At 31.9% G+C, this 13,718-nt stretch overlaps 1 protein-coding gene across 2 annotated transcripts in view; it reads left to right on the plus strand.

The window, feature by feature from the left end:
* The window catches only part of MS3_00002188 (uncharacterized protein), a 57,974-nt gene that overhangs the window by 25,789 nt on the left and 18,467 nt on the right, over nucleotides 1-13,718 (plus strand). The window contains exons 8-9 of one of the 2 annotated variants that reach the window (XM_051209756.1): nucleotides 2,279-2,366; nucleotides 13,257-13,345. In XM_051209756.1, coding sequence (XP_051075215.1) covers nucleotides 2,279-2,366; nucleotides 13,257-13,345 — 177 coding nt within the window. The remainder of the gene's footprint in view (nucleotides 1-2,278; nucleotides 2,367-13,256; nucleotides 13,346-13,718) is intronic. The other variant, XM_051209757.1, reaches the window with a different exon arrangement.

Below are 13,718 nucleotides of genomic sequence, written 5' to 3' on the forward strand. Positions count from 1 at the left end.
ATAGAAAATATCTTATTTCAAATATGATGATAATAAGGAATAATGTAGTTCTCTCCCCAACTATTTACTATATTTAATACATACTTACTTACACCTGTTATTCCCAATGTAGCATAGGTCGCCGACCAGCATTCTCCAACCCACTCTGTCCTGGGCCTTCTTTTCTAGTTCTATCCAATTCTTGTTCATTTTTCTCATGTCTATCTCCATTTCCCGGCATAATGTGTTCTTTGATCTTCCTCTTTTCCTTTGGCCTTGAGGATTCCATGTGAGGGCTTGTCTTGTGAATATTTAATACATACCTGTATATATATCTACATAATATGCTAAATTTCTATTTGACATGATTTACACTCACATACATAACAGAAATTTCAGGAATGTTACATGATAATAATACTTGAAAATGATAGAACAATATAACACAATAATGATTCACATTTAATGAAGGGTATTTCGAAAAGACGTTTAATAGAATAAGTCTATATAAAATAATTTAATAAAAAAGAATAGATCAAGGGATGACAGAATATTGAATGTCTTTGTAATAATATTGATTAATCGTTGGTTAATAAAGTTTTGACTAGATTATTTATGGTTTAGATAATCAATAAATTGATGATATTGTCAGCTTACTTACTTACTTACGCCTGTTACTCTCAATCGAGCATAGGCCACCGACTAGCATTCTCCAACCCACTCTCTCCTCGCCCTTCCTTTATAGTTCTATCCAATCTTCGTCAATTCTTTTCTCATTTCTGTCTCCATTTCTCGATGTAATGTGTTCTTTGGTCTTCCTATTCTCCTCCTTTGGTCTTGAGGATTTCATGTGAGGGTTTGCTTTGTGATGCAGTTCGGTGCTTTCTTCAATGTGTGTCCTATCCATTTCCAGCGCTTCTTCCTGAATTCTTCCTCCACTGTGATCTGGTTTGTTCTCTCCCATATTAGGTTGTTGCTGATAGTGTCTAACCGTAGACAGCTATTACTAAGCACGTGTATCTTCTGGATTATGGGTTTCGTAGTTCTGCGGATTTCCGCCTCGTACAGTAGAACTGTTTTGACATTTGTATTGAAAATTCTGACCTTGGTATTGGTTGGGAGTTGTTTTGAGTTGGAGATGTTCTTCAGTTGTAAATATGCTGCCCTTGCTTTGCCGATCCGCGCCTTTACATCTGCATCAGATCCACCCTGTTCATCAATGATGCTGCCCAAATATGTAAAGGTTTTTACATCTTCCAAATCTTCTCCGTCAATTGTGATTGGATTGGTGCATTCTGTGTTGTATCAGAGAATCTTGCTTTCCCGTTTGTGTATATTGAGACCTACTGCTGCCGAGGCTGCCGCTACACTAGTCGTCTTCTCCCGCATTTGTTGTTGCGTTTGTGATAGAAGAGCCGGAACATCTGTGAAGTCTAGATCGTCCAGCTTCATTCTAGCTGTCCACTGTATTCCATGCTTCCCATCAGATGTTGACGTCTTCATGATCCAGTCGATCACCAGGAGAAAGAGAAAGGGTGAGAGTAAGCAACCTTGCCTGACACCAGTCTTTACTTCGAACGAGTCTGTCAATTGTCCTCCATGTACGATTTTGCAGTTTAATCCATCATAGGAATTCTGTATGATATTGACTATCTTCTCAGGCACCCCATAGTGTTGTTCTGTCCACGCTATCAAATGCTCTTTTGTAGTTAATAGATAGAGAATTGGATTAACTGTATTTATTGATATATAATAATTAGTTAAATTTCGTTCGATACTTTTAAAAGTCATTCAAGAATTGAAATTAACCAGTGTTATATCTAGAGCTTAGATTCTTAATATACCGCGTATAACTTGAAAACTGGAATTATAGAACCCTCCAAGTCTCAAATGAGAAGACAGAAGAAAAGTGAAAGGGATGCTATTCTAAACAGTGTCAATTAGGGTATAAAACTGTCAAACATTTATGTTTTTAAGCGTAACATAGAATAAAATAAAGATAAAAATTTCTTGTTAGGCTCAATTTTAAATATTATGGAAGTCGGTTACTTAAAACATCGAGATCCAAAAATTCAGATGAATAATTATACCATTACATGACAGTTTTCTATTTATTTGGACATTCGACATTTAAACATCACGGTCTTATTTCTGTTTTATTTGCTCCCTGTTGATATCCGCATTGTATTACACATACTTTGATGTTACAAGTAAAATTATTTGATTGTGATGAAAGTCCAAATAAAAACAAATGAATTTGCAAGTATATATTGTAATTTTTTGTTTACTAATTGTAAAGTGGCATGTCTAAATCTGAAGCTGTGGAAAAATTCATCGATGAAGCGTCAAAAATTGAAACCTATGGCATGGAACCTTTTCAGGTGCAAGTAAGTGTGTATAGTTGTTTACTTTCAAATATTTCCGCCATTTAAATTTATTTAGTAACTTAACTTTCGAGCTTATTGTAATACATACGTAAACCAGTCGTCACATCAGACAGCCTGGTTGGTTAGTAGTATTGTGCTGTAAATCCAGGTGACTAAATTTAGTACTATAAAACATAAGTAACCCTGAATCTGTAACTCGTGGGACAATTTAATCTCAACAATAAGAGAATAAAATAAAATTTAAGACCACATAGACCACCTAACATTAACTTAGAATCCTGAAGGGAAACGGAAAAGAGGAAGGTCAAAAGATGCACTACGCCGAGAAATGGAAGCAGACATCAAAGGAATGAATAGCAACTCGAAACAACTGGGAAAGGTTATTCAGGATAGAGTTTGATGGAGAATCCTTTTGGGTGTCCTATGCTCCTCCACGAGGGGTAACAAGCGTAAGTAATTCAACAAGTTATATATAACTCAGGCAATAAGCGACCAGCAATTTGTTGAATCCAGTAATACTCTAAATCGAGCTTATTCTATGTCAACTACATTATATATATATATATATATATATATATATATATTTTCTATATATATTTTTTATTTTCTGGTAAGCGTTTTTTTAGCGAGTTAGTTTTCTACGGGATGGGGACGCTAACCCCATGCCCAACCCTCCTCCTTTACCCGGGCTTGGGACCGGCAGTAACCCTATAAGAACTACAGGCGGAGTTATATATATATATTCGTGACAGAAATTCTGAGTGAAAACAATGTATTTAACTGATTCTTTCTATTAGCCTTTACAAAGATGATAATAAAATAGTTTTTACAAAGCATGCACTTTACAGTCGATTGATTGATGAGTAATGACCAGTGTCAGGTTTGTTTAGTTCGTTAGTTTTGACAGAACTCTGTCAATCGTACTACAGTATAGCCACTAGTCTAAATGACTCAACACCACATTTAATATGTCATGATATTAGGTTTTTGCATCAATTCTTCCAAGAATATAGGTATACCTTACTGACGAGTCCTAAACAGTGCCGAATCTAGGGTCAGGGTTTTTTGTTGAGTACCTTCGGTCACCTAAGCAACCAAAGAATATGTTCTTTAACACAATAAAAATCATAAGGTTTTTGTTTTATTGTAAATCATCTACATAATAGTGAAGGAGCAGTTAATTAAAGGATTTTTAATCGCAATTTTGTTAAAATTGGTAAACAAGCCTTGAAATGTTATAAAATGAGTCAAATATTAAACATCATATTCAGATTGCGTTGTAATATGTTTCGAGTAAGCGAAGAATACTCATGGGTCCAGTATCTAATAACTATTGCTCCTAACAGACGAACATTTATAGCTCTTCTAATTTTTAAGCCAATTAGATAAGTAAATATACTGCAAACCCAATCAATATAATCCGGTCAGCAGTAAGGTTAAAAAGAATGAATTCAATTATTATCTGCTAACTATTGATTGACATATCCCAAATAATTCATCAGTTACTCCTTTATTTTTCGTTTTGAGTGATGCTACACCAAATTTTTAGAGAATCTTATTTTGTCTACGCACACACATTTTACCAACGATTACTGGTCTACACAAATATGAGGCATAAAACTTCTACAGAGTGTTTTAACTAATCGTTATGATATTTAACTTAAAACGGATATGATTAGAAGTTAGGTTAAGATGACCAATAGCACAGAGACATAAAAGCTTCATTTTCTACAAAATGAGTTTCATATTTGCTTGTTTGTCAAGATTATTCAATAACAGTGTATTTGTTCATTTCATAAAAATATATATTTTTTGATCGAGATCATGAACCGATTGATGTTAGACCACCATTGAGAACTTGGAAGCACTGGACGGCCGTTTCGTCATGTTGTGTGGATGCGCACTGCTGAGGAGTCCCACAATAGGACGAAACGGCCGTCCAGTGCTTCCAGGTTCTCAATGGTGGTCTAACATCAATCGGTTCATGATCTCAATCAAAAAATTAACAATCGCCAAAAGCCCTAAACCCATAAATATTTGTTAGATTTCCTTCTTGTGAATTTTGTCTCATTATTGCTCACAACTTACTTGTTAGTTGTTTTTCTTCAGAGGTAGCTTCAGGGTTACATCTATTTATGTATCTAATTGTTACATGATCCTTAACTTAAAATTATGTTTGATTTTGAATTTAAAGTCAACAATAAAAGAATCGCTCCTTTTTTCCAAGTTACACAATTATTTTATTCTATAAAAAGGTTATTAGCCTGATGACCAGTATAATAATTTAAACTATAATAGAGAAGAGAAAAACCATTTACATGTTGTTATGACTTTATGTCCGGTTTTTTATCACGTGATTTATCCATCAATCAAAATACGACTTATACAATCTTCGCACTGTGCCAAAACTAATAACGTTCGACCGGTATGGGCAGTCTAGCGTCTTTATTGGTTCTATGTCCGCCTAGCCCGTCCATTTGAGTCCAGAACACCAAATACCAGCTTCTAATATGCCAATAGAATAGAATCATTTATTTCAGACATACTGGGTTTATATATCAATCAAACAGATAGCAACGCACCATAAAATAGGAAATAATATTTGTACACAATAAAGGCAAAAAGTGGCTGTGAACGTGGGAGGCAGTAGTCAATAAACTGAACATAGCTTAAGAACAGTAAATCGTACAATAATAAATTATAGGTCAAAATAAAGCTTCTAATAAGAGGAATATAAATATACCTAATCTAATTATTGAATAGTTACATTATAAGAATATATAGATAATATTAGTCCATTAATATGTCTCAGAAGTTACTCGTGATTTAATCTTCGTTCAGATATAACACATGTTTGTTTAATTCCTTTCTAAGTAAGTGCAGAACAATTTGAAACTATAAGATAACATATAAAATCATTTTCTTTTTATCAAAAATATTCATGGAGAGCAACAAATAGTAAAGACAATTGACTAAATGGACTATATATCTTCACAAAATGATGAACGGGAAATCATATCAGATTATGAGATAACATCTTGAGATCAAGAGAAAAAAAGCATTTTTTGTTTGCTTATTTTTCTATGAAATTTTTTTTTAAAATTTTTCACTTTATACAAATAAGATTTCTTCTAAGAAATAGACGTATATAAATAATACTTTTAAGCATAGATTTGTTTGTTTAAAAAAATCAGTACATCAGCTGATTTTGATTACGTTCATAATAACAATAATAATAATAATAGTAGTAGTAATAGTAGTAATAGTAGTAGTGGTAGTAGCAGTAATAGTAATAATAGTAATAAAGATGTTCCGAAAAATACTGATTACGTCAGATGTTTTAGTGAAAATTAAATCAATATTATTATTAAGTTCTTATTATCTTCTATACTGTTGTTCCATGTGACAATGGTCTTAACGAACTCATTATGACTGAAAAAAAAACAAATTATAATTTAACTAACATATTGACAAAACATAAAAAGAAACTACTGAATATTCTATCATTTATTTTTTGAGTAGTAATTTTAATTATAAGAACATTCGTTATATATGAATGTTATTTATTTCTGGGGTTATGAATTAGGAAAATGTTTACTGGCAAGTTTAGTTGAATTTATGAAAGATAAAGTAAAAAAAGTAAATACGTCACATCTAGTCTAAGTGACATAACTAACTGTTTTACATCAATTAAATTTATAAGAATAATATTACAAAATTGATAGGAACTGGCTTAATTAAATACTACATATCTTGATTCATGGAGCTTTACATAGATTAAGATAAACTTAATGATTAGTTCATGCTTTTATTGAACTAGTTAATGCAAATCATATAGTGTTTCTTACTTACGACTTAAGTTTAATAATGGAGTTGCATTTCCGTTCAGTAATAGATAGATATATTACTTACCTACTTACGGTTACTACCCGTCGTGGAGGAGCATAGGATACTTAAAAGCGTACTCTATCCTGGATAATCTTTCCCAATGGTTTCGAGTTGCTATTCATCGTTTTGATGTCTGCTTCCAATTCTCGATGTAGTGTGTCTTCTGACCTTCCTCTTTTCCGTTTTCCTTCAGGATTTCAGATTAGCGCGTGCATCATGATGCAGTTTGATGATTTCTACAATATATGCCCTAGTTGTATTATTTAGTTTTAGATTAGGAGCTATTCACTATAATCATAAGATAAATTCAGTTGTTTGGAACAGGAATAATGATTCAGATGAAAGATGATGAAATAAAAGTCACGTAGAATTAGACTAGATAAACGTGTATTTGACTAGTTGGTTTGATGAAACTTATTAAAAACACAATACGTCTACCTTAAACATATCAAAATAATAATAAAAAACAAAGATCACACTACCATATAATTTGGATTATTATGAATAGCTTTTTTTCTAGTAAAATATTATAGATTTTATAGCTGGAAGAAAGGTTTAATTTTACAATTTTAATATACTTACTTACTTAATTACACCTGTTACTCTCAATCGAGCATAGGCCACCGACTAGCATTCTCCAACCCACTCTCTCCTCGCCCTTCCTTTATAGTTCTATCCAATCTTCGTCAATTCTTTTCTCATTTCTGTCTCCATTTCTCGATGTAATGTGTTCTTTGGTCTTCCTATTCTCCTCCTTTGGTCTTGAGGATTTCATGTGAGGGTTTGCTTTGTGATGCAGTTCGGTGCTTTCTTCAATGTGTGTCCTATCCACTTCCAATGCTTCTTCCTGAATTCTTCCTCCACTGTGATCTGGTTTGTTCTCTTCCATATTAGGTTGTTGCTGATGGTGTCTAACCATAGAATCCGAAATATTTTGCGTAGTCAGCTGTTAATAAACACCTGTATTTTCTGGATGATGGCTTTCGTTGTTCTCCAGGTTTCTGCTCCGTACAGTAGAACTGTCTTTACATTTGTATTGAAAATCCTGGTTGATAGTTGTTTTGAGTTGCAGATGTTCTTCAGTTGTAAATATGCTGCTCTTGCTTTGCCGATCCACGCCATAATTTTAATATAAAGATTACGTAAATAAGTTTTCGTTCTCAAAGACCAAAACTTCATCAATAGCACCCATGTGAGCTTCAAATCTTCTCTAATATCTCAATTATGTAAATAAGTGTTAATTTGAAAGATTTAATTTATTAATTGTAATCTTAATAAATAAGAATTTTATCTTTGTAATAACAGTAATTCTATCCTCATATATGTTTATTATCCGTTTGATTAGTAGTATTATCTAATCAAATTTTTATGTAAATTATAATTATCAAGTTCTTATTTCTGTTGATAGAATTCTGATTATGTAATTGCAATTTATTTACTAGTCTATATGACTTAGCATTGCATTTACCATGTTGAGAGGTAAGATGATTGAAAGTAATTGGTAAAAACTCGGGACCTAGGTTTACTGCCATTTGGGACTCGTCATCAAGATATGCTTGTAAATTAGGAAGAACTGATGCTCGATATCGTATCATCCAGCTTCACAGAAAAGGACGTTACCACTGAGGTTGATTGATAGAATTTGATCAGAACTTAAAAGAACTTGACAAAAATGGCATTTAATCACTGATCAGTGATTAATTATTTGTAGATACTTCTCGGTCGTACAAGCGGTCAGTTGAGGCCAGGGAAGCTCAGTAGATGCACTTATTACGGGACCAAAACCATCAGGGAGCCTCACTTCTCTTCAGATCACAGGTAGACCTTACTAACGAGTACCAAACTGTACGAAACCATCTCTAAATACCTTACATTTGAAAACACCTTTTCTATTACCCTCTTCATTTGTTTTACTTATCTTGACTCACATCGCTTAGATTTATTTTAGTATCTTCTGGTTGTTGTTGTTTTTATTTTTTGAATATTATTTAAAATCGTGGTAACTTGTAATGATTTAATTTTGAACAGACCACTATTTCATCATTTCTGTCTATCTTATTCTCGAGGTTCAAGTACATCTGAACACAATTATGTATTTATCCAAAAACAGTTGAGATTTAATGTAAAAGATACCTAAACACGTCATAACACATAAGTCTTATATAATTATACCTAAATCTGTATAAACTGTTTCAATATGCGGAAAAATATATAATAAAATTCATTAAGAGTGCAAAAACAAAAATTGCTTACAAAAAGTGATTGGTAAATTCTCAGGATATGAATATGGTCATAAATTAAGTTATCTGATATATTCCTAATAAAAGTGAAATGGGAAATAGTTCCTAGCACATTTACCTTGCTTTAAAGTTAAAACTTATTTTTGGTTGAGATCATGAATCGATGAATGTTAGACCACTATTGAAAAGTTGGAAACACTGGACGGCTGTTTTGTCCTGGTATGGGATTCTTCAGCAGCGCTCATCTACGATCCTTCTTCGGGACTCGTACCCGGGACCTTCAGTCTCACGTTCGGGACCGTAGATGCACATTACCGAAAAGTTCCATACGAGAGCGAAACAGCCGTCCAGTGCTTCCAAGTTTTCAATGGTGTTCTAGCATTAATCGATTCATGATCTCAATAAAAAACTTAACAATCTTCACAACCCTACACTGATCAAACTTGTTTGTCTACAAGCTCTGTGATTTGTGTCTTATTTTAAACTCCATTAAATCTGCATACCCCAGAAAATGGTTTCCTCGAATTGACATTTCATCCATCTCAATCTATTTCACAGACACTAATCATCTTTTGTGGAAAACGTCATGAAACAGGTCCAATTCATCTTGTACGGCAATTTATTATTAGATTAACTAATAGCATCTAATAATTTAAAAATGTCTATCAATAATTTTGTGTTATTTTTCTTCTTAATATCTACAATGAAAACGGATTTATCTAGAGTTTTTACATTTGGTTCCATGTAAGATTTTTTTAGATACGACGCTGAAGAGTGTAGAGTACGGACAAAACCGCTTCTGATTGCATTTCACTTTTGATGTGTTCTTTAGCTAATGTAAATTCGTAATGATAATGAAATAAATCAAACTAACTTTTTGATAAATGAGCAAAACGTTAGTGAGTTGTAACACTAAACAAGAAATAATTTCAATTTTAATGACTATAGTCTAAGTAATATGTGGCTAGTAATGAATATATGTATATATGAATAGGTGAGAAGTTTTTATAACAGCTATGAATAACTTAATTGATGAAAGATTGATCAAAATATTTGTTGTTTTGTACTTTTATAATTGGTGGTCATAGTACAATTTTACTTAACAATATTATTGATTTGGTTTTCCTTAAATCATACAAATCTGTACGCTTACGCATATCCGAAGAGTCTAATAGTCAATATTCATGCATTATTATGTTATTAATTGTTAATATTTTTCTAGATTCTACTTTTTATTCACAGTAATAATGTCAGTTTTTTTTTAATTGTTGAATGCATTTTCAAGCAACTTAATTACTTGACCACAGGATATCACATTCTAGGCTGAGATTTTTTTCCTAGAGAGAATGGATAATTAATTCTTTAAATAAACCCTTGAGGTATTTATTTATTAAGAAGCATAAAAAGATAGATTTGATAGAAATGATCTATTAAGTTTAATCGAGATCTTTATTTGATAGTTTGTTTAAACTAATATCAGATGGAATTAAGTCACTTCATACGCTTACACCTGGTGCTTGCTAGGAGTAAATACTAATGGTTAAAGTAGAAAGTCATTGTTATTATTCCATCAAACGGTAATATCACTAGCTTCACGTAAGTGTTGTTTTATTTAGTTGAATTTAGCTCAATGTTAATTACCGATAGACACTGAAATTACTACTTTTGAAAGCTTAGTGTTATGCTACTACAGTGTTTCTAAGGAGACCAGAAATAATACTACAGAATTTATTTTTCACTTCATTTCAGCACTAAGACGAAAGACCATAAACAAGCAACACTTTATTTTGATCCCTCCAAGTTTCACAGTCTTATTTTTGTTGGTGAAACTTTAGATCAGGAACAGTTTAAACGTTTGAAGTTTTAGTTATTCTGTTTTTGAAACATTCTCTCTTTTGTAAATATCAAAACTTATGAAGGTAATCATCTATATGTACAAAGATAAACTACCACAACTGATAATCACTAGTTAATAAAAATTTTCCTGATAAAATTTGTTGTTTATCGAATCATTTACATTTTCATTTGTCTCAGTGAATTGAATGAATCTTACACATTTTGAACTTAACCTATGCACATTTTTATTGGATCAACATAAGTGACATAGTACACTTATCTGCACTAAGACAAAAGATCTAACTGAAATTTTTTTTGAAGTAATTTCATAATTATGCTAGATAATTCAGTTAAGTAATTTGTCAATAATCTATGTATCATAGATAACTAAATATTGAGTTGTTTCCCACTAATATTTCAAAGGTAAATACTTGAGTTATAACTGGTACAAGAGCATTCGTTGGTTATAGAGAAGCACTGTAATTAAATTTGTGAATCTTTTCTTAACTTGAAACACATTTATGTGATGAGGATAGACTGTACTGTTATTCTTTAGGCTTTAAGAAATGGAATTTATTGGCTCTTCTATTGTCGTTAACCTACAAATGTTTTATATATTTTGCTTACATCTTGTTACCCTTTTTTAACTGAACTATTCAACTGTAGAATACTTGGGGGGATGGGGATAATGAAACTTTGATATTGCTGTTTTAGCGCTCGATATATTTGTTATGGTCCAGTGGCAAGATGATGGGGATTATATAGGACGTAGGATATTAGAGATTTAGGATTTTGAATACGTCTCTCTTTCAAGTCTATGTGAGGACGAGGGATACTGTAGTGGCTGGTACTATGTCAATCCCACATAAACTACTCTGGCTTCTCGACAGACCAATTTATTCATACTTCTCAAGACACATCTTGACCTCGACACTTATTAGTTCTGTCTATATTTATTTGAGTGTGTGTTAATTGCTTACTCTATTTATTGTGTGTCTGTAACTTATTTTTGTCTGGGTATAAATGGTGAGTCACGCTTTTTCAAATTGGGTTGATTCACTCGCCTTCTACACTGCGAGTCGTTTCGTTTCGTTTCGCTTTCTCCTGTTCGCTTCCTTCGCTTTGTCCCTCTGATTGTCTGTTCAGATCAATGAGTGTACGAAGTATATGTATTCAGAATTCATTCTCGTATTTGACTTATTTAATTCCGTTATTCACTAACGCGATTGAAATCGATGATTAAATACTAGGATTGGTGACATGTATATTTCGATAACAATCAGCATACAATCTGATTGGAATCGAATACGAGGCCACAAAAATACTACTTGGTCACCTTAACTAACGTAGGTCAGAAAGAAGATTGGGAATTATCATCATGTACTGACTGAAAGCTGAGTGCTTCAACATTTAATCCACATTATGTCATAAACTGATGGTTATTTTGAGGTTGCAATTGAACCAAATGAGTAGTAAATTGTTATGTATCATATTAGCAAATTGAGTATATATATAATAATAAACCATTGAAATCTTGATGATCAGGTTGAAAACTTATTTAATAATAAATGAGTTTCAAAGAAGTGTTTTGCGTGAAGTTATTGGATTTTCATAGAAGGGAACCCATATTTCTTATTGCTGCTAAACTTGATATTTTTTACTGAAATAGAATAAAACTAAGATGTTTTCTACAGAAAAAGGAACCCGAATTATTTATGCAGTACAAAAATGTAACGACGTTGTTATCATGAAGTAATTCACTTTCCATTTTTGTATGTTCATAGTACCTGTTGTTTGACCACAAAACCAAGTGTTATTGTAAATACATAAGAAGATTATTTCCTTTAAATAAATAGCATATTTAAAATCATTGAAAGATTTTCTTTGCCTTGTCAAACTTTGTTAGAAATAAGTAAAGACAGATTATAGTTATTTTAATTCTTGTTTGTTGAGATTTATTGGAATAATCGATTCAACCATGAAAATACATGTGACAAAAAATATTCGGAAACTGCCTATCCACCAGTAACTTTCATTTCAGTTTAATTTCACTGAAATAAAACTAAAGGAACTATTGATTATTATGCAGTTTCAGTAGACATGCAATGTCTGGGTGCGAAAGATGGTTACGAAACAGTTGTTCAATGCTCCCTGATTTTCAATTATCCTCTAGTTGATATCGATCTATGATTAACAATTTATTTGATGATTGTTGTTTGTTTGACTGATGGACTTATATCTTTATCACTTAGCTGTTGAGAATTGTTACAACAAATTTTGTGCATTATTATTTGAACACTTTTCTGGTTAAAAGTAGTAATATTGATTGAACAAAGAAGCTAGGAAATTGTTCTCATAAAATGATAAAAGCCAACTGTTTTTGTATAGGGATTTGTGGTGATTATAGGATTTTCACAATTCAAATCATAAGCTGATCTTTGCTAGGCCATCATTTAGAACCTAAAAGCAGTGGATGGATGTTTCGTCTTAGTATAGAACTACTAAACAATACCTGTCCAAAAACCCACACGTGAGATTCAAATCCCAAACCTTCTATTTTGAGTACGGACACTTATCCCTTAACCATTAAGCTACGGTCCAGGTGTATACAAGTCTAAATCCAATCAATACACGATATTGTATAACCCTTTATCTGTTGCTCGGGCTAGATAACTACCTCACATCCGACAAGGGATAGAAATTGTTGTTGCATTTGATGAATCAATGAATTTAAGTATTGTTTTCATTTGGGAAGAGGTTAATTTTTAACCCTTCACAAAGCAAAATATCTTTAAGAATGTTTACTTTTAAAGGAAATTAATCAATCTAATTTTTCAATCAATCAAATCTCATTACTTTTTTCCAAGAATTACCAAAAAACTTTTAGAATTTGTACAGTATTCATTTTTTTAATTCTTTTTTTAAGGATCAACGCCAAAATGGTTTATGTATTGGATTTAATTATAAAGGTATTTCTATATTCAAGGATGGTTGCAGTATCAATGTGTTTGAATGGTAAGTATACTATCTTCTAATTAAATTCACATAATTATAGATACTTTAATTAACTAACTTGTCACAAGCATACAATCAATTACATATTCAGTATCAATTACTTTTTTTATACCTTAGATTTAGCAGACTTAAAATTGTGTCTAAAACCTACCTTTCAAATAACTATCTCACAGTCTAATTTGTTTTACTAAATATTTTTAGACTTGAAAGCAAATTACAACTATAGTCGGTTATCATTTAAATGGAATAATCATTGACTAATCAGAATAACAATAGATGTAAACATTAAGAAGATATATTTTGAGTATCAAAAATGATTTTTAACATATTTGGTATTGTTTTACTTGATGATTAGAACTGCAATTGATCAGTT

The sequence above is a fragment of the Schistosoma haematobium genome, chromosome 1, assembly GCF_000699445.3.
Source record: "Schistosoma haematobium chromosome 1, whole genome shotgun sequence".
Classification (NCBI taxonomy): Eukaryota; Metazoa; Platyhelminthes; class Trematoda; order Strigeidida; family Schistosomatidae; genus Schistosoma; species Schistosoma haematobium.